Source organism: Cyprinus carpio, chromosome B13 (genome assembly GCF_018340385.1).
Source record: "Cyprinus carpio isolate SPL01 chromosome B13, ASM1834038v1, whole genome shotgun sequence".
In the NCBI taxonomy this organism is placed as follows: Eukaryota; Metazoa; Chordata; class Actinopteri; order Cypriniformes; family Cyprinidae; genus Cyprinus; species Cyprinus carpio.
The window spans coordinates 16999828-17027761 of record NC_056609.1 but is presented as its reverse complement, the minus strand read 5'-3'; the positions used below and the strand labels follow the sequence as shown (position 1 = coordinate 17027761).

Below are 27934 nucleotides of genomic sequence, written 5' to 3'. Positions count from 1 at the left end.
CTTTCCTGAAAGTGACGACATCTGGATGGGAGCATATGTTGTTCTAGAACTTGGATATACCTTTCAGCATTGATGGTGCCTTTCCAGAAGTGTAAGCTGCCCATGCCACACGCACTCATGCAACCCCATACCATAAGAGATGCAGGCTTCTGAACTGAGCACTGATAACAACTTGGGTTGTCTTTGTCCACTTTAGTCCGGATGACATGGCGTCCCAGTTTTCCAAAAAGAACTTCAAATTTTGATTTGTCTGACCACAGAACAGTTTTCCACTTTGCCACAGTCCATTTTAAATGAGCCTTGGCCCAGAGAAAACGCCTGAGCTTCTGGATCATGTTTAGATATGGCTTCTTTTTTGACCTACAGAGTTTTAGCCAGCAACAGCGAATGGCACGGTGGATTGTGTTCACCGACAATGTTTTCTGGAAGTATTCCTGAGCCCATGTTGTGATTTCCATTACAATAGCATTCCTGTATGTGATGCAGTGCCGTCTAAATGCCCGAAGATCACAGGCATCCAGTATGGTTTTCCGGCCTTGACCCTTACGCACAGAGATTGTTCCAGATTCTCTGAATCTTTGGATGATATTATGCACTGTAGATGATGATAACTTCAAACTCTTTGCAATTTTTCTCTGAGAAACTCCTTTCTGATATTGCTCCACTATTTTTCGCCGCAGCATTGGGGGAACTGGTGATCCTCTGCCCATCTTGACTTCTGAGAAACACTGTCACTCTGAGAGGCTCTTTTTATACCCAATCATGTTGCCAGTTGACTTAATAAGTTGCAAATTGGTCCTCCAGCTGTTCCTTATATGTACATTTAACTTTTCCGGCCTCTTATTGCTACCTGTCCCAACTTTTTTGGAATGTGTAGCTCTCATGAAATCCAAAATGAGCCAACATTTGGCATGACATTTCAAAATGTCTCACTTTCCACATTTGATATGTTATCTATATTCTATTGTGAATAAAATATAAGTTTATGAGATTTGTAATTATTCCATTCCTTTTTTACTCACAATTTGTACAGTGTCCCAACTTTTTTGGAATCGTGTTTGTACAAAGGTGTACCTTTTAAAAGGATATGCCCCAGTGACAGATTTTGTTTTATTATGTACATAATATTTGTGCAATCTACATGATTTTAATTGCATTGGGATAAAAGTATGTAGTGGCCTAACACTATGTCTGTGACACCTGCAGGAGATCCGGGAGAGCATGCGCTGCGTCACATACTGGATGAAGCAGGAAAAGTGGGTGAGCTTTGTGCGGGGAAAGAGAGACGAGAGATCCTGGGAACAGCCAAGACCTTGGGCCAGATGACGGATCAGGTGTCAGATGTGCGCGCCAGGTACGCCCCCTTCAGGTTCACCTGGAGTAAAGGCCGAATTATAATCAAAGCCCATTATACTGCTGATTCAACTGACTATGAGATTCCTCAGTTCAGCATTTCACACTGAGAGCCAAATGCCACCACATGTTCCTGTAGCGCTCGCGTGAGCTGAATTATGCATTAATGCAGCTGTTTGCTGTTCATAACGATATTCATCATCTTTAATACAACGTACTGTATTACCCCTGTGTGATGTGTCTCAGGGGCCCTAACTGCTTCTAATTTACAACACAAGAAAGTGTGTCAGGTTTTTCAATAAACACAGTTTAGACGTTGTTTGTTAGCTGGCTAATTCTCCGGGGATTGTTTATCCCTGACTGCTGAGTACAGGAGAAGGAAGGAACGGTGTGGTACAGTTTGGGTCCATGTGTCAAGGATGTTGAAAGCTGGAGTGAAAGTGAAAGATCAGACGCTGGGCTCTGACTTCATTAGAGAGACTCAAGGAAAGCAGATTAAAGGCTGAAGGGCCGGATAATCAGCGGCTGCCCCGGCCCACTGATCACTCTCACACACGGGGGCTCTTTACACTGACCTTCACATGCAGTTCAGATGCTTTTCATGTTCGATTTCCATGTTTAATCAATGTTAATGGGTAGTCAGAGAGATCTTTATGTATTATGAAGTCAATTTATTCTCCAGTTGATTTTGTGATCATGAAAATTAAAGAGTATTCTATTCTATTATTGTTGTTTATTCTATATATATTTTGTTTCTACAGAGGTCAGGGTGCCACCCCTATGGGTATGCAGAAAGCTCAGCAGGTGGGCCAGGGTTTGGATATTCTGGTGGGCAAAGTGGAGAACGCAGCTCGGAAACTGGAGGCCCTGACCAATGCCAAACAGGCCATTGCCAAAAGAATCGACACGGCCCAGGTAAGTCTTGAAGCATGTTTTGTTGTTTTTTTTTTTTTTTAGTGTGTCTAAAGTGGTGCTCAATTGACCCTTTGCAAAAACCTGCCCTCCTTAGTTACTGTTGCTACGTTCGATAAGCCATGCCGCTCTCACACTACACTCATGTTCTCATTACGAAGCAAAGAGTAAACTAACAACACGTCGACAGACAAGACAGAGCAGCTTACTTCTGGTTTTAAACAAATTTTGAACTAAATAAATAAAAACAAACAATAAATACCGAAGTCTTACCCTATAATTTATAGAGACAGATCGCTGTATTGCCTCAGTTCAAGCGGCACATGTGAACTGATCATCTTTTCATACTTATTTAAAGCACGAAATAAACAACATCATAACGTGTTTTATTTCAACCGCAGAAAGACGTCAGTAAACACCATTTTTCAAGTTTGAGTCCACCAGAGTTAAACATCTGCTCTCCTGTCTGATTTGTTTGTCGGGCAAGATGGCGGATTCAGGGTTATGATTGGTCAGATTTTATTTACAGATTTGAAGAGATTGTATATGTATCCCAGAGGATGTGTGGGTACCTAAAATGGGGAATCATAATTACAGACGTGTCCTCATTTAAATAGATGTTTCATAAATCTGTCTGGACTGATGTTATTTAGTGGAGATGTGCTGTGACTCCTAAGTATTTAAAGGGTGGATAACTGAAAAGCAGAAAGAATACTTTTAGTTTGTGCTGTCTGTGCTGTGACAGACAACCACAAAGCATGTGATTATATAACAGACTGGTTGCATATGCTGAATGACAATATGACTATGAATATTCCTTCAAATTCAAAATGTTCATTCTTATAATAAAGGAACAGAAGAGTGTTCTGTGAGATTACTTTTAAAGGTACTGCAAACTAACTATTAGCTATAGTTCTAGTGATGCAAAATAAATTAAAAACACAATTTACTGAAAAAATAAAATACAATAAAAAGACTATTTTACATTTAAAATAAATAAAATCTTAAATAAATGAACACAATACACATAAAGGTGTGAAAGGAATGTGACTTGTAATTGAACTTGTGTGAATGGTTGTTTTTGTACAGAGCTGGCTGGCTGATCCTAACGGCGGTCCGGAGGGGGAAGAGAACATCCGTGCTCTTCTGGTGGAGGCCAAGCGCATCGCTGACCTGTGTGAAGATCCTAAAGAGAGAGACGACATTCTGCGCTCCATCAACGAGGTCGCAGGACTCACTGCGAGACTGGTCGAACTTCGTAAAATGTAATTATAGATCTACAGTAGAGTCCTTTAATTTACAGGAACATTCCAAGTGTTCTTTTCACTTTCAAAGAACAGATGGTTTTCAGCTTGATATCATTCATGCCAGTCTATCATGATTAGATGATGTTGTGACTTTGATCAGCACATGATGAAAAATGTGAACTTGATAAACCAGTATCATGCTTACTGTTAGGACAGTTTATGTAACAAAGATAATGTGCCTGATGTAATGTTATGTAGTGCTTTCATAATATTATGAAACATTTTATTATAAATAAATTAGTAAGATTTTTCTTTTACTCAGAAACAATGCATTCAGTTGTTCAAAAGTGTCAGTAAAGACAATTATGATGTTACAAAAGAAAAAAAAAATGCTGTTCTTTTGAACTTTTTTGTGCCGTAGGGGTAAAGGGGATACTCCTGAGGCTAGAGCGCTGGCCAAACAGATTGGCACAGCTTTGCAGAACTTGCAGGCAAAGACTAACCGTGCCGTGGCCAACATGAGACCTGCCAAGGCCGCTGTTACACTAGAGGGCAAAATGGAGCAGGCCTTGCACTGGATCAACAACCCTGGAGTGGACGATCATGGAGTAGGTGGGTGGAAAGATGAGGTGAAACCAGGGGCGTCGGACTGGGGGGGTAAAGGGTACCGAGTACCCAGGGCCCGAGGCAGGGGGGGGGCCCTTAGAAGTCAGTTTTCTATACATACATATACATGCACTAACATTTGTATAGCATTTATGTACAAATAAAAAAAGTTCCTGTGCAAAACTAAACTTGTAGTTAGGCACTGGTTTGGTATAAAAAAAAGTAATTTTCATGCTGTGCAGGGCCCCACCACCCCTCTCGAATCAATGTAAATGGTACGACCCGCAGGTCAGGTGCTTCTGCTGCGGACCTGCGGTGAAATTGAATCAGTTAATGAGACAGGAGCTGGAGTTAGCCGTGGTATGAACTAGGAAGACAGGGGAAGAGTCATGTCTTTCCTTAAGAAAGGAAAATCGGGGCTCAAAAACGAAAAGAAAAGAAGATTAAAGAGAGAAAGGCAAATGAGGGCAAGCAGTTGCTCACTCAGATTTTTGAAAAGAAAGGTGAGCTCCAAATGCATCATCGAGCATTGACATTGTTTTTAACATAAATATCTACTCCAGGTAGAATAGCATACATTTATGTTCGTACTCTATTTGAATAATATACCAATAATTTATAGTATCACATCCTTCATAGCGAGCAAACAATATTTCTGGGTAAATAACAGGGAGTGAGAAGCAGACGGAGGCGGAGCTTGCAAGCTCAACACACTGCCACTCCAGGCAGCTGCGCAGCTTGTCTCCTCTTCTGCTGCAGTTCTCCCCAGAGTCAGAAGTTTACATGAAAACACTGTATATTTCCCTCCATTGTCAAAATCTAACACCCGCGAAAACACAGATCGTTAGCGCCTATTTTACCGCATTGTTATGCAAATTAGCTCGCACACGCTCTTACATTAAGTACAGGATTGTTCTCAGTTTAATGCACATCTTAACGATTGAAAATGACTTACAGTATTTTAAAACGTAATTCAAAGACTGAATGTCTAGTTGGGCGGTTAGTGTACCCTGTGATTTTATAGAGAGTTATTTTATATTTATTTTAAACAGACAAATAATCAGCAATTAACTTGTACTTAGCCTACACTTTAAAAAAGGTATTGTGACAATAAAGGATATTTTAGCAACCATTGCTAAACCTTTAGCAGCAGGCCCTCATCATGGCCAGGTGAAAGCAGTGACAGTGAGACAAGGTGAGCTTAAATGTTAAGAGGAAATAAGGCAAAATAGGTACATTATTATTGTACACGTTTAAACTTTAAAGGGATAGTTCACCCAAAAATTAAAATTCTGTCATCATTTACTCTCCCTCAAATTGTTCCAAACCTGAATGATTTTCCTTTCTTCTGCTAAACACAAAAGAAGATATTTTAAAGAAGTTTGGTAATTAAACAGTTGCTGGTCCCCATTGACTTCCATAGTATTTTTTTTCCTACTATGGAAGTCAATGGGGTCCATCAGTCGTTTGGTTACCGACTTTCTTCAAAATATCTTCTTTTGTGTTCAGCAGAAGAAAGAAAGTCATACAGGTTTGGAACAACTTGAGGGAGAGTAAATGATGACAGAATTTTCATTTTTGGGTGAACTATCCCTTTAAAGTTTAAATGTGTACAATAATAATGTACCTAATTTGCTTATTTCCTCTTGTAGCATAGGCAGAAATAGAAGATGAGATTGATATTCATATAAGTGATGAGAGGGAAAGTGAAGAATGTGATGAAGGTAGTCAGGAGCAGGAGGACAGAGATGAAGAGGAAAGAGAAGAGAATTAGAGACTTAGGCCATTGGTATCACTATGGTATTTGGTACGGGGGCCCAGCAAGATGGTTTGTACCCAGGGCCCAAAATTTGGTGCTACGCCCCTGGGTGAAACATTACTCCTTAAATGTGACAAAAAAATCAATAACTGTTATTATATCTGTATCTGTTATTAGTGTAGTAATATCCTCATCTGGTCATCTGAGGCCATTACTTTTCCCCCAAAGGATAACACTGGCATATTAAACAACTTATTCATTCATATGGAACTAGGCACTTGACTCGTATGGACCTTTATATGATGTGACAGATGGCTATTTCCTCTGTCCCTGTTGTATTTATGTTCATACTTAAAATATTTCTAACCATAAATAGCTGCGTCGTGTCCTATTCACAGCAGGTCATGTTACGTTCAGGTTAACTTAGTCTTGGAGTAACTCTAGACCAGAGCTGCACAGTTTAGTACCAGGGCTTGTCCTAATTCACATATTTACACTAGTTTGTACTTCGCTCGTGATAGTGAAAATCCATACTTTCGAGTGTATAGCAAGGCCAGTACTGGGACATACTATCAGGTCATAAAATTTCATCTTGATACCACTGACCTTGTCTTCTTGCTAACTTAATTACTTATGAATTCATTGTTAATTATCCTTAATAAGCTTAAAAAAACTGCTATAGCACAGATTCTCAATTTTAAATCCACCAGAAACGGTATACTATCTAGTCACCTATGGCTTGTTATTTTAATATACAATCATTTTGGATGCACTCTTCATTTAATAATGGCATACTTGGATTGTAATATTGCATACTATTTTTAAGTGGTATGTTAGTACTTTCAAGTGAAGTAAATGAGTTTGTTATGGAGCAAAAACATATTTTTTAAACCAGCAAGTAGAGACACTAATGTAGTACTAATTTAATAGTGCTGAATTATTAGCCAATCAGTCAAAAAAAAAAGAAAAAAGAAAAGACAATGGTGCATTTCAAATCATAAAGCAGCTGTTGCCCTCCACTTGGTAAAATGAATGAATAATGAATGTATGAATATATCCACACAAAACAAAAGACTGCCAGTGTGTTTTGAAGATGAACTAAGGTCTTACGGGTTTGAAACGACATGAGGGGAAGTAATTAATGACATTTAATGATTAATGATTTTTGGGTAAAACATCCCTAAGCAATTTGTTGGTTAATTTCAATGAAGAGACTCTCTGTTTTTCCAAACTGTAATATAATGGAGTCTGGAGTGTTTTGGAAACCTGTTTGATTGTTTCAGCTAGAAATGACACATTTCTTCATTAAATTTTAATGGGAGCTTGTCATGTCTCTGTCTGTAGGCCAGGCTGCCATACGGGGGCTGATAGCGGAAGGCCGCCGGCTGGCGAACTCTCTACCAGGGCCGTACAGACAGGATCTGCTAGCAAAGTGTGAGCGAGTGGAGCAGCTGATGATGCAGCTGGCAGATCTTGCGGCGCGGGGAGAGGGAGAGAGTCCTCAGGCGCGCGCTGTGGCTGCTCATCTTCTGGAGGCAATTAAAGTAAGGCATCGTGTCCCCCTTTTCTATTAAAAGATCCTGCTATCTTTCTCACACAGCAGGTGGGGGTGAAGCATAATCAGATGTTTAAATCTTCTCAAATGTGATGTGCAGAGGTCAGATCTGCTGGCTCTAGAGTAGTGCAGTACACAAAGCACCAGGGCTTTCAGCTCAATGTAATATATAAGCAAATGCTGCCCACTGGTGGAAAACATTTGAACTACACAATATTTTTTTCCTATTCTGCTTCAAGCAAATGACTTGAAACAAATGAATTTTTTTAAATAAATAACTAAATAAATAAATAACTGTACACATAAATAAATCATCATATATTTTTCTTTCAAGGATCTGAAGGCGAAGATGCAGGAAGCAATGACCCAGGAGGTGTCTGATGTTTTCAGTGATACGACCACACCAGTAAAACTCCTGGCTGTGGCAGCAACGGCGCCTCTTGAGGCCCCCAACAGAGACGAGGTCCGTTGCCCTATACTACCGGTTTCAAACCGAGTGCAGCTTGCATTTCAGTATCATATCAAATATGCTAATTCATACAAAGCATTCCAAGCCCTAAACATAATTGTAAATAGACTTAAGCCATTTTTAGAAATAAGTAAACACTTTTATTCTTAGTGTTATTATTTATTTTGAAGGAATCCCCAACATCATTATTTTATACCTGGTCAGAAATTAATACAAACATACTCATAGTCATTATCATAGTTATTATGTTTTGTTGTTATAGTTATCTAATACTAAAATCATTTAAAAAAAAAAAAAAAAAAAACATTTTTGTGTTAAATTAAAAAAAAAAAAAATGCGTTAACAAAAATAAAATATAATAAAATTGAATTGAATTGCCATGGCAACATTTCTCATTTTTGTTTAGTACTTGAAGCACTAAAATAACTAAAACTAAGCTACAATAAATACAATTAAAATAGAAATTATATAGACATAAAATACTAATTAAAATGACAAAAACACAGCAAAATTACTAACACTTTTAAATGAAAGTGAAAGCAAAATTTAAAAATGAAATTTTCAGTCAAAATATTTACAAAAACGAATAGTATATTGATAAAATGGAATTATTAATTATAAAATAATAATTAATTTAGAATTGTTCCCCTCTAGGTGTTTGAAGAAAGGGCGTCTAACTTTGAGAATCATGCCAGTAGACTGGGTGCTACAGCGGAGAAAGCCGCTGCTGTGGGAACAGCCAATAAGAGCACAGTTGAGGGCATCCAGGCGGCTGTGAAATCAGCCAGAGATCTAACACCTCAGGTATGCAGCTCATATATGTATATGTGTGTGCTTATGCCAGAGCTACTTTAGGAGCACATAATGGAGTGCTTGGCCTGATAGCTGGACATTAGCCACAGTATCAAGTCTCCAGGGGCATTCAAGCTTTTTGATTCCAGATACTACCAAATATGATGATGATCTTGAGTGAGAACTCATTCTTAAAATAAGACCGTGTGAAAAAAAGTGTTAAATTATGAGGATGTTTCTAAAATAACTAGCTTTTATGTTGTCACAGTATTAAAGTCAAATCAAATGAGCTTTTTTCATCACAGGAATAATTTACACTGTAAACTATATTAAAATACTATTTTTTTTTACATTTTAGTATTTTGCTGCATTACAGTTTTACTTATTTTGATATTTTGAGTTTGACACGTTTATCTGTCTTTTGCTGTACTCATGAGCAGGTCACTTCTGCTGCACGTATTTTGCTGAAGAACCCTGGCAACCAGGCTGCATATGAACACTTTGAGACCATGAAGAACCAATGGATTGACAACATTGAAAAAATGACCAGTAAGCAAAAGCTCATATCACATAAAATACCGCATCAAATCTTTGGAAATTCTTTTGAATATTCACAATCTTTATTTCAGGTCTTGTGGATGAAGCCATTGACACGAAGTCCCTCTTGGATGCATCAGAGGAGGCCATTAAGAAAGACATTGATAAATGCCGGGTGGCAATGGCTAACGTTCAGCCCCAGATGTTGGTTGCAGGGGCCACCAGCATTGCCCGGCGGGCTAACCGGGTCCTTCTGGTGGCCAAACGGGAAGTGGAGAACTCAGAGGACCCGAAATTCAGAGAACTGGTCAAAGCTGCTTCAGATGATCTTGGTAGAACAATCTCACCCATGGTTATGGCTGCTAAAGCCGTGGCAGGAAACATCCAGGATCCAGGTCTTTTTTAATTTATTTTTTTATAAATGTTCTGGATACATTTATAGAAAACAATTTCTCCTATTACTGACAGAAAATCATTTTCTCCTAATGATCAGGTTCACAAAAGAGCTTCCTGGACTCTGGCTACAGGATCTTGGCTGCTGTTGGGAAAGTCAGGGAAGCCTTCCAGCCTCAGGAGCCTGACTTTCCACCTCCACCTCCAGACCTTGATCAGCTGCATGTAAGTCAAATTAAATCATCAATTCATGTCCTGAATTGGGACCATTCTGCCATGATTTACTCACCCATATGATTCTATCAGGTCAGTGATGATCAGGCTCCTCCCAAACCGCCCCTCCCAGAGGGAGAGGTTCCTCCCCCGAGACCTCCACCCCCAGAGGAGAAAGATGAGGAGTTCCCTGAGCAGAAAGCCGGCGAGATGGTGAGCGAGCCGATGATGGTGGCGGCCAGGCAGCTGCACGATGAGGCCCGTAAATGGTCCAGTAAGGTGAGTGGAGCTGTTCTTTTTCATACATCACTACATCATTCCTTGTAGTTCTTTAGAAATACATTATGGCTCAAAAGTTTGGGGTCAGTAAGATTTTTATTTTTTATTCAAGAAATTAATACTTTTATTTAGCACGGATGCATTCAGTTGATCAACAATGACAGACTTTTATGATGTTACCAAACATTTCTTATTTCAAATATCATCCAAGGGCCAGTTTTACTAACAGCCTGCACCAGCGCAAACCATCTTTTGGCGTTAAAATAGTACTGTCAAGTTTTACTAAAGACGCGCAGTGACGAATTAGCGCTGAAAGGGCGTGGACACAGTTATTTTTGTGCCTGACCTTATTGAATATGCATTCGTAGGAGTTTCCCATTCAGATGCAAAATTTATGGGAGAATGAATCACACAATGAGATTTACTAACGTTTGCGCTCGCCAAAATACTGGTATTTGCGCTATTATTTAACGTCCAAAAAAAGCATGTCTTAAACTATAGTATTTTGCGCTTGGCTGCAATTATTGTTGCTAGGAGGAGGCACTGCAGAGAACAGCGAGCATGTGGTAAAAGGGAGAGAATTTTTTCCTCACGTATTAATTTATTTGGAATGCTAGAAGAACACATTATCAGAACACAGTTTGCCAAGCCATGTTATTTTGAATTTGCTTCAGAAAAAAAAAGACTTGGAACCTTCAACTAGGAGTCTCGCGATATCAGGTCTATCAAAACTTTATGAAACCCTTCATTTTTTGGCCTCCGGATCTTTTTAAATGTACTGTGGCTTCTTTATTTCTTAACTCTTTATTTACGACTACGCTGATTTGTGCTGCACTTGGTATATTGTGTTGGTCGCTACAGTATGTAAATGAGATTGCGTCTGTGCTCTTTATTTTGCACGTTGTTAGTAAATCCCCCGGAGAAATTTCCACACCCATCAGCAAATTAAACAATCTCTAAAAGATTGTCAAGATGAAAATGACAAAGTTAATGAAAAAACTAAATGATGTGTTCAAATGTTTGAGATGCGCTTTGTGTACTGGTCTGCTTTTTATGATTGTGAAATGTTGCCTTTGTTGAACTCTGAGTGTTTTTGTTGTCTTTAACCTGAAATGTGGAAATCTCTGTGATGATTCCAGTTTCAGGGGGAAAAAGAATGGAAACTGTCATCTATGAAAGAAATGTTTGCATGTTCTAACGTTTTAACAAGTAGACTCATTTTTTTTACCATAGTGATGGAGCAATACATGACTTTTCTTCACAGCTTTACCCCAAAAGAGCTTCTGCTATGAAACGAGACAGACAGGACTATCTGAGTTAACATTAACTAATGGAAAATGTCTTCTTCAGTGGATGTGATATCAACTAGAACTAGTGCAGTGCTGATAGAAGCTCATTACAAAGGCTTGTGTAGTAGCCTACTTCAAATCAGGTGACCATAGTGAGAGCCCACTGGGTGTGTTTGACTTACTGGTTGTGTTGTTGTCCTTTTGTGGATATTTCTGTACTATTTCTTCTATTTCTTTAATAGTTGAACAGTCCCTTTGTGGCTTTGTCTTGGTCCTTGTGAAAACTATTTGTTCTCTTGCGTGTTAACATGGTCTTTCACTGTTTGTATCTACACACAGCCCCATTTATTGCCTGTTTAGTTATTATAATATTCACCTTACTAAATATGTATACAGTGTAAAAATATCTGTATTATTGAAATACTGAGATATCGCAGATAGATAGACAGATAGACTACAAAGTTTAGGGTTGGAAAGATTTTTTTTTGAGTCTCTTATGCTCACTAAGGCTGCATTTATTTCTTTAAAAATACAGTACAGTATTGTGAAATATTATTACAGTTAGGATTAGGGTAACTTTTTTATTTTAATATATTTTAAAATGTTATTTATTCGAGTGATGGCAAAGCTGTATTTTCAGCAGTCCTTACTCCAGTCTTCAGTGTCACATGATCCTTCAGAAATCATTCTCAAATGCTGATTTGCTGCTCAACAAACATTTTCTTATTATTATCAATGCTGAAACCAGTTGTGCATTTATTTGAAATAGGAATCTTTTGTAATATTATAAATGTCTTTACTGTCATTTTGATCCATAAAAAAAAAAAAATGCATAAAACAAACAAACAAACAAACAAACAAAAAAAAAACATTAAACCTCAGACTTTTAAATGTGTTTATGGAAATTATGGTCTGTATGACTATTTTGGCAGCTATAAATAGCTTTTTTTGGTGAGAACAGTCTCTATGAAATGAATGTTTTAAAAATCTTTATTCAGTAATAATGAATGATTGGAAAAGTTAAGAAAATATCAGGACAATTTAAGGAAAAAATTTGAGCACAATCTCTATAAAATAAATGATTAGGAGTATTTTTAGGTTAAGTATCATTCAATTTGAAATATAAACTCATTGTAACACAATCTGTCAAAGCTACTTTTTATGGAGAACCCATCATGTATTTCATCTTGTTGGGGGCTTTGCTTGTTTGCTCTGTGTCCAAATTAACCTCCCAGTTTCCATCCTCAACTTTAATTGAGAATAGTTAAGTTACATGATTTTCAGTTGACATCATAAACCCTGTGGTAGACGTTACCCAGCAGGACCCAGAATGCTGCCCCTCCCAGCTAACCTAAACCCAGCTGTTCCCACAATCATGTCGTCCGGGGAATCTCCATGCAGTGCCTCGTACTAACTCTGTCCTTCTTTCTCCATGCTGGCTCCCTCCTCCCCCTCCTCCCCAGCCACCCCAGCCTCCCCAGCCTCCCCAGCCTGAAGTGACAGACGAGCGTTTTGAGGCCGCTGAGGCGGAAGTAGATATAGACGATGAGGATGAATTCACAGACAACGAGGATGATTTTGAGCCAGAGCTGCTCTTAATGTCTTCCAATCAGCCAGTTAACCAGCCCATTTTGGCTGCTGCACAGTCTTTGCACCAGGAGGCTCGCAAGTGGTCCAGTAAGGTACTCCATTTTCCGGCCCCGGCGGGCCGCAGCATCCCTTCTGCATCCAGATATTACTGTGGGAATGCTGAAACCAGATAGCTGCTGCTGCTGCTGCTGTTGCTGCTTCACACTTGGGTCCGGTGTGTTTTTTTGCTGCTGGGGTTGCCAATGGCCGCGACTGGAATGGCAAGTTTGTTGTGCATTTCTTGGACAAACTGATACTGGCTTCACAAGTCACTTCCCTGCTCATTTCTGATAGTTGTCACGCCTCTGTGCCCCGATTTAAAGAGGAGCCATTCACTCAACTGCTGCTGCCAAACACTCTGCTTTTGCCAACCTGTGAAGCCATGGATGACAGTTTCCCAATGACTTCAGAAATTACACGTGTTGAAGTCATGTCACATGCCTGTTTGTTTGTTGCACACTTTTTCTAACCATTTAAATGAACTTTGTCAAAGCCATTGTAGGATGTTACATTTTAACAGAAACTTTGCATGCCTGTGTTTACACATAACTTTCTCACTAAAGGATCATGCAGAATTCTGCTCAAGGTTTTGTTTTTTGAATATTTATGATCAATTTGTTAGATGGGCACCATGTTGTTGACAAGCTGTAGATTCTACGGAGCCCATAAAGTTATGTAAGCAGAAAAAAATGCCCTCATGTGCACACAGGAGAACTATGGAAACTTTAAGTCCATGTCCATAGGTACACAGGTATTTTTATAAACAGTTTTTCTTCCGTTTTAAAAAAAAAACTCTGTACACATAAAAACGCAAACGCATGCTATGAAGCACTGTCAAGAGCATGCCAAACCAACAGGTGGCGATATAATCTCAACCGTAAAGCCATGTTGGACAATCAGAAGCCTGAAAAAGTTTCCAGTAGGCGGAGATAAAAGTGCATGCTCCGACGTCACAAGAGCTTTCTGACCCTGCATAGAGAGCAACGCAACTATCATGATCAAGGTTCAGAAAGGTACCAAGAACATCGACAAAATAGTTCATGTGACATCAAGCCAAAATCTCCGGTTTCGCTGTCTACTCTAAACAAAAACACTGCAACTGGAGTTTTTGAAAATCTGAAAATCAGGGGTTTTCAAAAATGTTCGGTTTCAGTGACCTAATGCTGCATTTGCATTTGGACGAGCGGCCAAACCACGTAGAAAAAGCTGTGGTTTTAAAAATAACCGTGTTTGTGTGGACAGGGCCTAATATTTCCGTCATAGATAAAAAAAAAAAAAAAAATGAAAAAGGTGTAATTTTTTATTGTAAAATTTAACAAAAAAAAACTCTTGCAATTATGAGATAAACTCACAATTGCGAGGAGGAAATTCGGAATTGTAAGATTAAAAGTTGCAATTGTCTTTTTTTAAATTATGTGTTGGAAACAAAAGATATATAAACTCAGAATTCTGAGAAAAAGCCAAAATCGTGAGATGTAACTGAGATTGTTTTTTTCATGGTGGAAATTAGCTTCCATACTTTCCCGCAAGTGCGAGAAACTTAAATGTGCAAACAAAAAAAAACGTTCATGATGGGAAACTTTTGCACCCACACTGGAAAAGTATATTTACAAAACAGTAACAAGCATACAGATGCTTTACTGTGTGCACAGAAAAATGTCTTGTTCACATGTATTCGTTTCTACAAATGTGACTTCAGAAGACATGATAAACCTATACTAATTTCAAAAAAGGCATGACTGATGTGCATTGGATGAAAATGACATGATTCTAAACACTATTTGTTTGTCTTTGTGACATTTTCAAATGTTAGAGATAGAAGTTAGATACATAGAGCTCATCATCAATCACAGATTAATAACAGGCAAAAATGATCTACATGAACAGCAACCTACTCTATAGGAACAGTTTGTAGTTATTTTAGATTTTACCTGTGTTTGCCAAAGTACGTCTGTAATCAAACCCTTATTTTAAGTCCTTATGCTATGTCCACATGGGTTTTTTTTCTCTTAGGGTAATGACATCATTGGAGCAGCTAAGCGCATGGCCCTGCTCATGGCAGAGATGTCTCGTCTAGTGCGTGGAGGCAGTGGGAATAAACGTGCCCTCATTCAGTGCGCCAAGGACATCGCCAAGGCCTCCGACGAGGTCACACGGCTGGCTAAAGAGGTAGCCAAGCAATGCACCGACAAACGGATTCGCACAAACCTCTTGCAGGTCAGTGGCACAAATATCAAATTGTTTTGCTTATCAAGTACATTTCTCCTCTGTAAACTCTGGAATGTTTATTCCAGGTTTGTGAGCGTATTCCAACTATTAGCACTCAGCTGAAGATCCTGTCCACAGTAAAGGCCACTATGCTGGGACGTACAAACATCAGTGAGGAAGAATCTGAGCAGGTGAGGACACAAGGCACATCTTTAATGAAGGTTATCTTGGATTGGATTGGCATTAAAATGATTGTTTTGTCCTAAGCCACCGAGATGCTTGTGCACAACGCACAGAACCTCATGCAGTCCGTGAAGGAGACGGTCAGAGAAGCAGAAGCTGCCTCTATCAAGATCCGCACAGATGCAGGGTGCACTCTTCGTTGGGTCAGAAAGACCCCCTGGTACCAGTAAACTGAGGATCAGTTGATTTCCATTAGCAATTTGCATTCTTGCCTTTTCAAATGTTGTGAGATCTGATAAGGGGTGGCAGGTGGAGAGAAAGCACCCTGTATGATTCTTAAACTTGTGAACATCAGTGTTCGGCTCAAGTTTCAGGGTGACTGGTATTACTTTTTTTTATTTACTTGCTGGTATGGGTACTTGGTACACCTCCGCTGCTCCTTACGGAGGCTATTTTTGTCCTGAAATTTTGCTGTTGTTACCTTTATCTCACACTACTGAGGTTTAGTGTAGGAGTATACAGGAAGCAAATTTTTAAATATATATTTTTGGTATGTTGGGTTTCCAAATTCCAGGTATATATATATTTTTTTTGCATGAAGAAGTTTTCTATTTTGTATTGGAGAAAAATGGCATGATGCCTCTCTCGAACAGTGTTGGAGTTCATGATGAAATTTACTTTAAATTAGTTTTTGACAATTAAATTTTCTTATTGAAAATGTATATATTTATATTTCTTATATTGCATCAGAACATTATCACAGATCACTTTTTAGTCGCAAATATACAACACAAACAATATTGTAAGTTTTACTTTGCTATTCAAAAACCCTATGGCTGGTTGTTTTTGAGTTATAATTCACTATAATTAACTGTTCTTTGCTCATATTTATAATGTACTTTTGCTTAGCTATTTATTAAATATGACAATGCCTTTTTTGATGGGTCGTGCCATTACACAGATGTATTTTGCATGGCATGGTTGATGCCAAAGATTTCATTTTTTTACACTTAATATCCATTAGCTATCAAATAAACACATCTATCATGTAAATCTACATAGACATGCGAAAGCTTGGATAGTTAACACTGAAATTCTTTATACTTCATTCACACTTAAGTTTGTGAGAGAGTGAATGATTATTTAAATTTGTTAAAAGAAAAGCACAATCCTCACAACAGTTGAACTGTTCTCTCTTAGCGCAGTCTTTTTATGGTTTCTGACTGTAATGACGTTTCTCTGTGTGATTGTGTTTGCAATTGTAGAATATTGATGATGGAACTGTCTTAATGTGTTTACCCATTTAAATAGAATGGGTAACAAGACCCAGGTGGCTTGTTTATATGTGATACCTACAGTATGAGTTTTGAGATGCAACACCCTCATGTAGTTCTAAAACTGAAAATGTTTTTGTCTATGCAATAAAAGTTCATGGGGTCCAGAACATGTTGTTTGGGACCCAACTGACTTTCAATGTATGGAAAAAAACTTCTTCAAAATATCTTCTTTTGTGTTCCAGTCATACAGGTTTGGAAGGACATGAGGGTGAGTAAATTGATTTTTAGTTTTTGTGTGATCTACCATTTTAAGGACAGTACATTTACAGTATAGAATCAAATGTGTGGAAATTGTGCAGTCATGCTATAAAAAACTCAGTAGCACAAGCTAATATCTCTCTGAATTCTCTGTACAGCTACAAGAACACTATCATGATGCTTCACTGCCTTGCATTCACTTTAAAACTCTTATCTACAACATATACATTTGAAAGAATACCTTTTCAGCCCCCAATATAGTGCCTCGTTGTGAAAGTTTCCAGGGCTGTATTTGTATGTGTAATAGCATGTTGTGGGTTCTGATGACATTTAGAAAGGGTGAAATTACTGCTTTGTGAATGTATATACGACACTAATGTTGACTTTTTCAGTGTCACATAGAAAAAACATCTTATGTGCCTCAGATTAATAAAAAAAAAATTATGTCAAGGTGTTTTGTTTGGTAACTTCATTCCGCAAATATGTCAATAAAGGGACAAGTTACTTTCTAATTTTGTCAAACATATTCAAGTGAAGCTATAATAAACAAGTATTAGTCAGAAGTGGAAACACACAGAAAAGACCTCATTTTGTTCGCAAACTTTATAAATCTGAAGGCTTTTGGTTTAAATACATTTCTTAAAATGCAGTTATGCAGTTCCCTTGACATTTTACAAAATAATGCAACTGTGTGTCCTTGTGTGCAAATGCTCAAAGCTTCATTAAGGTGGCAGACCTGCATATCTACCGTATCACTGCAGGTCAGTGCAACAGAACTGATTTTATCACTTGAGCTCATAATGGCTCCATAGTGTTTGTATGTGGCAAACTACTTCAAGTGTAAATTGTCTCTCAAGCAGATACAGCTTCTGTTCACCTCTGAGCAGTGATGTGCTTGTGTAGTAGATTGCATCCTTGTAAAAATGTCCTGCTATAAGCATCTGAGTGTGTGAAGCCTCCTCAAAATCTCTTTTTTTCATTCAAAGGCCACTGAACTAGCAAATAAATTTAAATGAAAAATAAGGCCTGTGAATATGTGCAGAAACTCTCAAGTATTATTTTGTGACGATATCAACACATGTAGAGCAGTACTGTGATTAAAGTCATGTGTTTCTGGCAAAGATTTACCGCACCTTAAATCTAACATAATATAGTTTTAATACATTAATGGAATGCTGTTGATATGAAGTGAAAGATTCCCAAAGCAAATGCTCTCTGAAAAAGATTTTCACTTCTTGCAAATTGCCAGTAACTTCCCACAAAACAAGAAAGATAAATATTACAATAACGAATGTAACTACCATGTTTTAAAAAATAAGGGAGATTGTGCACAAGGTTGCAATCCTATATGATTTGTCACTTAGAAAAATGGCACTTCTAATAAACTTTTGGCATATCCTTGTGATACTCTGCAGCTGGCCTCATGTCCTGACCTGGAACTTCCCAGCTTTGGTCACATATTTCACACCCTTGAATGGCTTATATTTCTCTCCGTACATGTCTAGACGATTGACTTTCAGTCCTGTGAAGCAGAAAAGAGAGAGTGAAGTAAGCATAACTGTATTTATATAACACATTTTAAAACAGGCACCTTACATAAGTCTGAAAACAAGATTTTTGCACATTGTTCAAATAAGCAAATTTTTGACACCGACCATGTGAACACCCTCTCTACAAAACATCAGATTTCTTTCAATATCATTCTCATTGCAATCTCAATGCTCATTGGATCATATGATCATCAGATTTTAGATAAACTCCTGTAGCTTTAACAGTTAATAGAAAGTTCAAAAGCATTTATTTTAAACAGAAATGTTTTGTATCATTATACGTCTTTATTGTCACCTTTAATACACTGAATGTATAAAATTAAAGTAGTCTTTTTAAAAAAAAATAACCCTATACCTTTGATGGTATTTCACCGATTACATACAAACTTGGAAGGAAATTAAAAATTTAGAAGAAAAGTGAACAAATAGTAAATTAAATAGGGTTACAGCAGCTTATTGTGCTTTTTAAAAGAGTGTTAATAACAACAGTGCTTTATCACAAGGTCCTGCTGGCAATGAATCACAACCAACGCTGATAAAGGACCCTAGCCTACCTGAGATGGCTAACTGCTGGATTTTCAGGTCAATGTTCAGACTTGGGTTCTCTTCTGGTTTAGGAGCTCCAGATTGCAGACTTAGGCTTCCTTTCAGATTGGGCAGCTTCTGGGGGTTAAGTTTCCCTATATCCCACACCAAAATCTACAAGACAACAGTCAGAACAATTAGCCAAAAATAGTGTTTCAAATGATCAACAGCTGTGACATTGCTAAAATAACACAACTGCAATAAATCAATGAAAATGGAAATGTATTTGACCTTCGTGACGGGGTCATAGTTGTAGGTTCCCTGAGTTGCATTGAGGTTGGCACTGAGAACCACTTTGGGCATGTGTACAGTCACAACCAAACCCTCCACAGTCTTTCCCATGGTCTGCTTAGGACCCACAGTTATGTCCAGTCTTCCTGAAGATCCAGTCTCAAAGAAGCTGATGTTCTGCTTCACATATACTGGGATTGCTACAAGGCTGCAAAAACAGGTAAAAAACATTTAATCTGCAATATCTAAATATCTCTAATACATGTTTTAGGTTTATTGCTTAACTACTTACTTCTGCGCACTGATGTGATACGACATGAGCTGAAAGTTTCCATCGGGGGGAACGAAGGAGATAACTCTTTCACTTTCCCATCTCTTATAACGGACGCATGGATGAAAACTCACGTCGTCAAGGAGCCTGGGGTTCTGTGGATGAACAACATACAGTTGTGTTAAATATGTTTTGCTGAAAACATGAATTTTTAAAGTTACACATATCCCCTTGATTCATATATATATATATATATATATATATATATATACACATACATACACACATACACATAAACACATATATACAAATATACATACATACATACATACATATATATATATATATACACACACACATAAAATATAATGTATCCAAAAAATATAATGTATGATTCAGTGCTCTCACCATAAAAGAGAGAGTAAGATCTGGCATTCCAGAGAGCTTGACACAAGCATCAATAACTCCCTGGATTTCTGCAAAGACTGTAGTTCCTGAAACAGAAGAGAACACCAATATTAATCTTGAAAGGAAATACTTATCTTAAGTATTATGCATTCACATAACTTGTGAAATCAAAGTACCAACAACAGTCTTACCAGACTTATCCAAGATGGCATCGATTTCTTCCACCACATCAAAGTAAGCCTCATTATTGGTATATTTCACGCCTGCTCTTCTCCATGGGATAGTGGAGAGCTGACCAGTAGGGAGTGTTTCGCCAACATTACTACTGCCTGAGGATCATGGATCAGTTAGATTCTCAACATCACACAGCCATCAACAAAACCCTCAGGGATGTGGTGTTTTACCTGTGATGGTGTTGACCATCGACCGCAGGATTGTGGGAGGTCTGATGAGTTCTTTCAAGATGTTGGACTCTGTAGCGAGGGGGAAGCCATTATCCAACATCTCCTCCAAGAGCTCATAGACTATAACCACATTGTCCTTGATAGTGGACTCCGAACATTCTCCAAAATAGTCCTACATAAATGATTATAAAACACCTTATTATTCAGCACACATTCGATACAAGACATCTACTTACTTAACGTACACCATGTTCGCTGAATAAAATTCTTACTGAACTCAAACTTTTGACCGTAGTGTATGTTAACATATATTTTCCACGCCGCACCGTCAGTGGGTTGTTGATACCTGAAATGTCTCTGCGACTCGATGCAGAAATTCTATTACAAAGAGTGGAGGCACTTCGGTTTGGATGACAGAAACAAAGAAGATCTTCTCACGGTAGATGTTTATGAGATAGTGATGAGGGGTGCGGATGACAGGAGGCACATTGTCAGGTTCCACTGCCTTCTCTCGTGCTTCGAAAAAATAATCGCAGACGGAGCGGCTTATGACACTCTTCCAGTGTTTCTCCAGGAATAAATCGCCAGCATTGTTTATCAGAAACAAGCTGTGAATCATGATGAGGGCTGGAATTTCAACAGGATGAAAATGGGACAATGAGAATGGGAGTCACGATGCTAACAGCAGATATGAGCTACTACGATATTCCAGTGTTTGGCGAGAAATATGCCTAGAACATTCAAAGTTTGTAACTTTTTTTAACAATGGTTATAAAAATAACATTTAAAAAAGGGCCGTTGGGATAGTACTTTAAATGAATAATCAAAATGTACTATGAGAACTTTGAGGTAAACTCACCCACAAATTAATGTCCACATTCATTTTTTAGAGCCATGTCTTTGTAATCTGCTTTAAAGTTACTATCAAAATTAAAACCTCTGTATAAGAAACAAAACAATATTCTAATTACTTACAGTAATTAGAATAGTGGCTTTGAAACAGATTACAAATGTATCCGTATTTGATCAATGTTTATCCCCGTATAATCAATTAAATAATACAAATAAATAACTATTTTGAAAAAAAAAATATATATATATAAATATATATATATATAGTGACCAGGGGTTAGATCTAAATGCTGTTCATTGTGCACTTTATAAAGCTACATTTCAGGTCCTGAGAACTGTATTATCCTAAAACTGTAAATTAAAACTTAAGAACTTAAATTTCTTTCAAATCTATCATAACTGGTCGCAAACAAACTTGTTACATATATATAACTATAATTTAAAAGGCAATGCAGGACAGGGTGATAGCTAATTAAATCATTAATCCCTCAGAAAATACTAAAAACAAAAGCAGAAAAGTCTTGTTTCCTGAAGGAAGAGTTACAGGATATCCTACCGTTTATTTGAGACAATAATATTCAGTCGAACAAATACAGACCGTCGGTTGTTCATAACTACACATATCTAAACTTATTTCTAAATCAAATGTACCTGCAGACAGCTGTCTTGATGAATGTCTTCAGGCAGTTTCCTCGCTTGCAAATGTGGCAGATGTGTTTCATGCGTTCGAATCTAAGCCTGTCGCCAATTTATATTAAAGTAGATTTAAAACACAAACACTCGCTTCTTGTAAAAAAAAGCTTAAGATCAAAGACGGTAAAACGATGGCTCTACAAAGCATGTGTTTATTTAAAGTTTATATTAGCTTGGGATGTATTTTTTGTTCCGGCAATACACAGGGACAGCTATGTGTCTGGTAAATTTTACTCCCCACGGCTAGAATCAGTTCCTCGAGTCGGTTCTTTTGAACAGCTCTTTTCAAAGAACAATCAAATGATCAGATTCACTGGTTCTTTATTTATTATCACGTGGTCCCAGGCGTGTAGGATTCAAGTTTACTGAAGATTGATTCAAGTTTATTAAAATAGGGGGTTATTTAAAAATTCATACATTTGCAGTAGGTTATTTGTAGCATTTTTTGCTATTTGGCTATTAAAGTAACTTTCACCCTGTAAGTCAAATCTTCGGTTCACTCGCGTTATTTACTGACTCACTGAACAGTGAATCGAATGCTTTTATAAGCAGCTCACTCATCGGTCCTCGACCCATTACGAAACCGATTAATTCAAGAAATACGAATCTCAGTTCAAATGGGTCCGTGAGAACAGTTCGGAGCGTTTCAGTCCGGTTCGTGAAGGAATAGTTCCGAACGGTTTTGTGAATCGATTCAGTGAAAAGATTCAATTCAAAAGAACTATCCACCAACCGCGCCTCCGGATACTTCATTCGCTCAACAAGGTACCTCCTAGAGAATATTTGATAGAGCACCATCACGCTACAGCATGGCATCCGATGAACCTAAAGCCAAAAGGATTAAGCTCGAGGAAAAAAAGCTCAGGTACAGCAAACACAAGCATCGGTTGAACAGCGTAGAATGACGGAGTCAAAACGTGTGTTTGGTAAATTGAACACGGGGCGGTTTGTTTGCGAGCAGTTTTGGGTCAGTCTTGTCTGCGTGACACTTAAAGTCCATGTGCTGTCAATTCAGTGCTTTCTCTCAAAACCACATTGTCGTTGCACTGGACAGGAATGTATCGGGCATTTTCCCATTATAGAGCAATGCCGATGAATCAGTTCGGTCTTGCTGCAAAGCTTAAACCACAAACTCGTGATCACGGGGCATTTTTATGAGTGAACAATATCCAAATCGTTCCACAAACCCTTTAATTACTCATAGTCGAGTGGTGAATTCGTGTTATTGTATGCGTATGACAAACCGTTGTCCTTGAGTGTTATATCGAGCACTGGCATGCGTCCCTCCGGCTCCACGTGTCTTTTGTTATGCTGCAAAAATAAGTCTTCCTGCTGTACACTGTCACAACAGTAAGTCTCTTCACACTCACATCAATACATGCATGCATTTAAAAAAACAAAACATGCATGAACACACAATATAGTTAGACAATATTTTGTGCATGGAGCATAAACTAAACGAATAAGTCAATTTCCGACGGGTATTCCTGTCCCGATCAGCAGTCGATGCTGCTGCGCGTTCAACCAATCAGCAGCGAGGGGCTCTTTCGTCTGAGGACTAACATTGCAGACCGCTCAGTAAACTCCAGTGAGCATCACCTCAAGCCACCCTCATGCCTACAGCCAGGTAGGGCTAAACTGGATAGTCAGCTATGTGAGGAGTTTTATAATTTTGTCACTCCACAATGTAAAGAGGAACAGTTTTTTTTTTAACTCAAATAGCATGTCGTTTTAAGAGAATTTGGTAATGTTTTGGATAACAGAAGCTCACAAGATGTGATGCTATATTGTTTTCTGGATAGTTTGCTTATTTATCATGTTTCTGAGATGGCTGTTTTTTTAACTTTTAGTTGCACAGAAATTGTTTTAGTCACTAGAGAAATGATATTTATATATATTCTTTATGCATTGAACAGCACCCCCTAAACATCTGTTTTAGAGCACCACAAGCTTCACAAACTCCCACACCGACACATCTGTGCTCATTCACACGTTTCTCATAACTTACACTAAACAATTGTCTTTCTTTGAATGTAGGAGTGCAAAAGATCATTTAGAGAGTTTTAGTTGCCTGCTTTGTGTTTCATTCCTTGTGGTTTTTGGAAACCTTATTTGTTTACATTAATAATAGAGAATAATATATTATGGAAAATCATGCAGACTTTTATCATTACTCTTTGCAAAATGAGTAATTTTATCACATCTGTCAACAATAGATTGGAGTCAATGTTTTAATCTTAGGGACTCCACCACACACACGTTTCATCCAGGGTGAATGAACGGTCAGTCTCTCAGCCACGTGCTTGAATGCTTGGTTTGTTATCTAATGCTTTCTTTAATGTTTCAGTGCTGTCTTGTTTGAAACATTTATGACATGCTTTTCTGCTTGAAAACTATTTGTGTCTGGCTAAACAAATACTGAGTGTTTCTGTATCTGATAGAGAAAATATCTAGCTTGCAGTTGCTCATCGTGGATTACATTAAAAAGCAATGCTTATGTATTTCAAATTGTGTAATGTGCTGTAGTTTATGCTCGAATGGATCTTCTATGTTTATGCAGAATTTCAGTTATGAAAAGTCCCTTGAGACAAAAAAAAAAAATGCACATTTTTTGAATTATTGTTGAAAATGCTGAAAATAGTCTGCTTGGTCAAAGAAATGTCCCTGCTATCTTTAGTAGACACATCATGCAAGTGAATCACAAAGGGCCTGTGCATATGCTTTTAGTGTAACTATGCTTACATCTGTTGTCAGCACTACTCGGTTGTTTTCCTAATGTCTTAACTGGACGCACATGTCTTTTTTTTGCAGTCAAAATGCCCTTTTCGGGATGGGAAACCCCCTGCTTGACATCTGTGCTGTGGTGGACAAAGACTTTCTAGACAAGTAAGTCACATGTTTCTTTCAAATCAATTTGATTTGAATCTATTAGATGACATGACTGGGGACTGCTGTGTATTTGCTTTTATATCAGTGTGTCGTGTCAGCATTTTGTCTTGGGTGACGTGTGAACTAAAACCTCTTTTTTTTTTTACATGTCACTTAGTGGTTGATCTTTGGTCAGCCTATGTTAGTTTTAAAGAGACGTTGGAAGCCAGGTAGCTTTTGGCTTCATAATATTCTTTTTCTATCTTTGTAAGAAATCAAACCTAATACGTTTAATAGGCCAAGTGTCCCTGTTCTTTAAGGAGGCGGCATGTGCCATGGACACTCTGCGGGTGAGAGGAAGTCTCCTGTTTGACACGTAGGCCTACTCACAGAGTGCCATTCCAGCACTAGTCATAAAACAATACCCCCTCCATTACATAACCTCAAACACACTGGCAGTGCCCGACTTGCCATTAGCGTCATTAACGTTCTTGCCTTACCATGACCGTGAGGTGGCAGGCTAAACAGATGTGCATGTCTAACAGGTTTGAGCTGTTTTTGTTTACGGTCACTTTATTTATCAGTACTTCATGCGGAAATGTATAAGCTGATCAGATCAAATCGCAGAATATACCATGTCACATTTTTTGTAAATATAAATGTTTTTAAATAGTCAAAATACAGTTTATTTGCTCCTAACTGTCAGCACTATTGCAAACAGGCTGGATAATCTTAAAAGTGCTGTTTCAGACAGAACAGCCGGACCTGTGGCAGACTTTGACTGTAATGATTTCCATTCGATTTATTCTAAAGTGTAAAGCAATTTGTTTTATTGCATGACCGGTTGTTTGCAGGGCAGAGTCAAAGAATAGATAACTAAGATGCGTTAAGAGCTCACTAAGCTGCCCATTTAATGTTTAGTTATTGGCCAGCACATGATTGACCACATACAAATATAAAAATACTTTCAAGATCATGGAAAAAGAGTTGTAGCTTTTTGATTGGATTAGCAATTTGAGCAATTTGATTGGATGACGAGAAGCGAAAAAACTGCTCTATCACCTAAATCTCAGTAATGCCAATTGGTCACTTATTTTGTTCTCTTAAGATATTATTCATGGACAAATTAAGATTTGACTCCTTCAGTTAATTTGTTATCCTTTCCTTTCATTTGAGAGAGAATCATAACAAGATCCCTAACTGTTTGCTTGCATATACACTACCGTTTAAAAAAAATGTGGTTTTTAGTTTTTTTTAAAGAAATGCTCACCAAGGGTGCTTTTATTTGATCACAATACAGCAAAACAGCTATATTGTGAAATATTATTACAATTCAAAATAATCTATTTGAATATATTTTGAAATGTAATTTATTCCTCTGATCGCAAAGCTGAATTTTTTAGCAGCCATTACTCCATTCTTCAGCGTCACATGATCCTTTCGAAATAAGTCTTTTAAAGATTAAACATTATAAATGTTCTTACTATCTTTGACAGTAAACAACAACAACAACAAAAGCTTTTAATGGTGGTGTGCGTAATACTCATTAGTCATTTTATTGTTTTTGCCTTTTCCTCAAATATTTTTTTATTGTTGTTTCATAAGACTTCCAATAGTTGCGATGAGTCAGTGTCTAGTTCCATAATCCTCTTCAGATGTAAAATTTCACCTTATTAGATGAGTTGTTATGACCCTTTGTACCACAGACACAGACTACAGACAGTTGGTTTTCCATTTGTAAAAGTACACCAAGTTCATGTTTTTGTTACACATGACTCATGATTGACCATGCTTTTGGATGGATTTAGACACAGAGTTCAGTTGAAATGAAATGGGCAAATTATTGTACTCCCTTCCAAAGCCGTTTTAAGTCGATGAAGTGATTATGGCTCAACTAAAGAAGCTTTATTTTGTGTTAGGACTTAGACCTTCACCTACAGCCGTCTTACTAAAATGAGCTGCCATGGTAGGTTCTTTTGGCTGAGAGTACATTTCAAGATGATTAGCTACACGTGACAACAAAATATGGTACAATTCGTCTAACATGAATAACATTTTAACCTAAAAAAAACAAGTATGATTTTTGTTTGAAGTGTTCATGATGATTAGATCTGATGTTACGAAGATGCTTTGTGTGTGTTACAGGTATGGACTCAAGCCAAATGACCAGATATTAGCAGAAGAGAAACACAAGGAAATGTAAGTGTTTTTTACCAGTGTCTTTTGGTATGTTCAGTGATACTGAAGGCTGATGATGATAGATATGCACCCCTTCATATGAATAGAAAAAAATCTATTTCTAGTGTTGGTGAGAATAGCTCTCATACTGGTGTTTGGCTTAATCTAATCCCTAGTGTAATTCCTTATTTAGTAGCACTCGATGAGTAGCACGTGTGTTAAAAATTTTATACTCATGGCTGTATGCCAACAAAGTAATTTCCTTTCATTTCATCTTTAGAGGATGTACTCCATGTTGATTAGCATCTGATCTAAACGATTGATCCTCTTTAATGCAAAGATTAGAAGAATGTTTAACACGTTAGTAGGATACTGACATTTCTGAATTCTGTTCAGACGGCTGGATTCATCTGATCCCACTTCCCTTGATCTAATCATGTGTGAAAGCACTATTTGATAAGACTGAAATTGTACTCTTAGGTCTCAGCAGTGAATCCCATAATGATTAGACCCTCAGAGATGGAGACAGTGATTTAATATGTGATGCTGAGTGTGTGGCACCGATAATTTCGGGATCAGGGGAAACTCGCAGTAGCTTTATGGTAACATGCACTTTTGTCTAAACATTTTGATGGTCATAGTTGCATCATACAAGGCTGATATGCACCATTCTGCTGCTTTAGCACAATCCAGCTTAGATCTGCATTCAATTCTGCTGCTGTTTCCGAGTGGCTAGAACAAGTTTAAAGTGCATTTGCTCAGCATGCAGTACAGTACGTCCTGGTTTTGGTAATGGGCTTAGGAGTCAGTCGAAAGCCTCAGGAAGTAGAACAGGGATGTGTTGTTTACTGTATGTAATTGCATGTAATTTGGGATTTATTTAACTTGTTTTCCTTCAGTGTAGTTAGTTTTGAGAACTTCCTTTTTAACCCTGT

The 27934-nt window shown here is 37.8% G+C and overlaps 3 protein-coding genes across 6 annotated transcripts in view; 2 read left to right on the top strand and 1 right to left on the bottom strand.

Annotated features, from left to right (window-relative positions):
* The window catches only part of LOC109100653 (vinculin), a 41342-nt gene extending 23936 nt beyond the window's left edge, over positions 1-17406 (top strand). The window contains exons 8-22 of the mRNA XM_042736928.1: positions 1207-1354; positions 2115-2268; positions 3355-3530; positions 3934-4124; positions 7222-7421; positions 7767-7895; positions 8556-8705; positions 9134-9242; positions 9323-9625; positions 9724-9848; positions 9930-10115; positions 12859-13086; positions 15047-15250; positions 15328-15432; positions 15508-17406. Of these exons, the coding sequence (XP_042592862.1) occupies positions 1207-1354; positions 2115-2268; positions 3355-3530; positions 3934-4124; positions 7222-7421; positions 7767-7895; positions 8556-8705; positions 9134-9242; positions 9323-9625; positions 9724-9848; positions 9930-10115; positions 12859-13086; positions 15047-15250; positions 15328-15432; positions 15508-15654 (2555 nt within the window). The 3' untranslated portion in view covers positions 15655-17406. The remainder of the gene's footprint in view (positions 1-1206; positions 1355-2114; positions 2269-3354; positions 3531-3933; positions 4125-7221; positions 7422-7766; positions 7896-8555; positions 8706-9133; positions 9243-9322; positions 9626-9723; positions 9849-9929; positions 10116-12858; positions 13087-15046; positions 15251-15327; positions 15433-15507) is intronic.
* A 694-nt stretch (positions 17407-18100) lies between these two features.
* ap3m1 (adaptor related protein complex 3 subunit mu 1) lies at positions 18101-22141 on the bottom strand. 2 transcript variants are annotated; one of them, XM_042736930.1, is made up of 9 exons: positions 21817-22141; positions 20755-21035; positions 20409-20580; positions 20196-20333; positions 20005-20090; positions 19618-19751; positions 19326-19533; positions 19064-19208; positions 18101-18481 (listed from the first exon to the last, which is right to left on the bottom strand). In XM_042736930.1, the coding sequence occupies exons 2-9, from the start codon at positions 21025-21027 to the stop codon at positions 18381-18383; spliced, it is 1257 nt and encodes a 418-aa protein (XP_042592864.1). In that variant the 5' UTR covers positions 21028-21035; positions 21817-22141; the 3' UTR covers positions 18101-18380. The 2 variants fall into 2 exon arrangements, with proteins under 2 accessions (XP_042592864.1, XP_042592863.1); XM_042736929.1 differs by having other exon boundaries at positions 21912-22137.
* Positions 22142-22535: 394 nt separating this feature from the next.
* Positions 22536-27934, top strand: part of adka (adenosine kinase a) — a 143363-nt gene continuing 137964 nt past the window's right edge. Inside the window, exons 1-3 of one of the 3 annotated variants that reach the window (XM_042736933.1) lie at positions 22536-22818; positions 24765-24839; positions 26967-27020. In XM_042736933.1, coding sequence (XP_042592867.1) covers positions 22763-22818; positions 24765-24839; positions 26967-27020 — 185 coding nt within the window. In that variant the 5' untranslated portion in view covers positions 22536-22762. Of the gene's footprint in view, positions 22819-22937; positions 23304-23495; positions 23581-24764; positions 24840-26966; positions 27021-27934 lie in introns of those variants that run through there. The other 2 variants (XM_042736932.1, XM_042736934.1) reach the window with 2 other exon arrangements.

Coding starts and splice junctions, on each gene's coding strand:
- ap3m1 (XM_042736930.1), bottom strand. CDS start 21,027: ATGATTCACAGCTTGTTTCTGATAAACAATGCTGGCGATTTATTCCTG. Junction 20,334..20,408: donor GATGGTCAACACCATCACAG/GTAAAACACCAC, acceptor CATGATCCTCAG/GCAGTAGTAATGTTGGCGAA. Junction 19,534..19,617: donor TATCACATCAGTGCGCAGAA/GTAAGTAGTTAA, acceptor CTGTTTTTGCAG/CCTTGTAGCAATCCCAGTAT.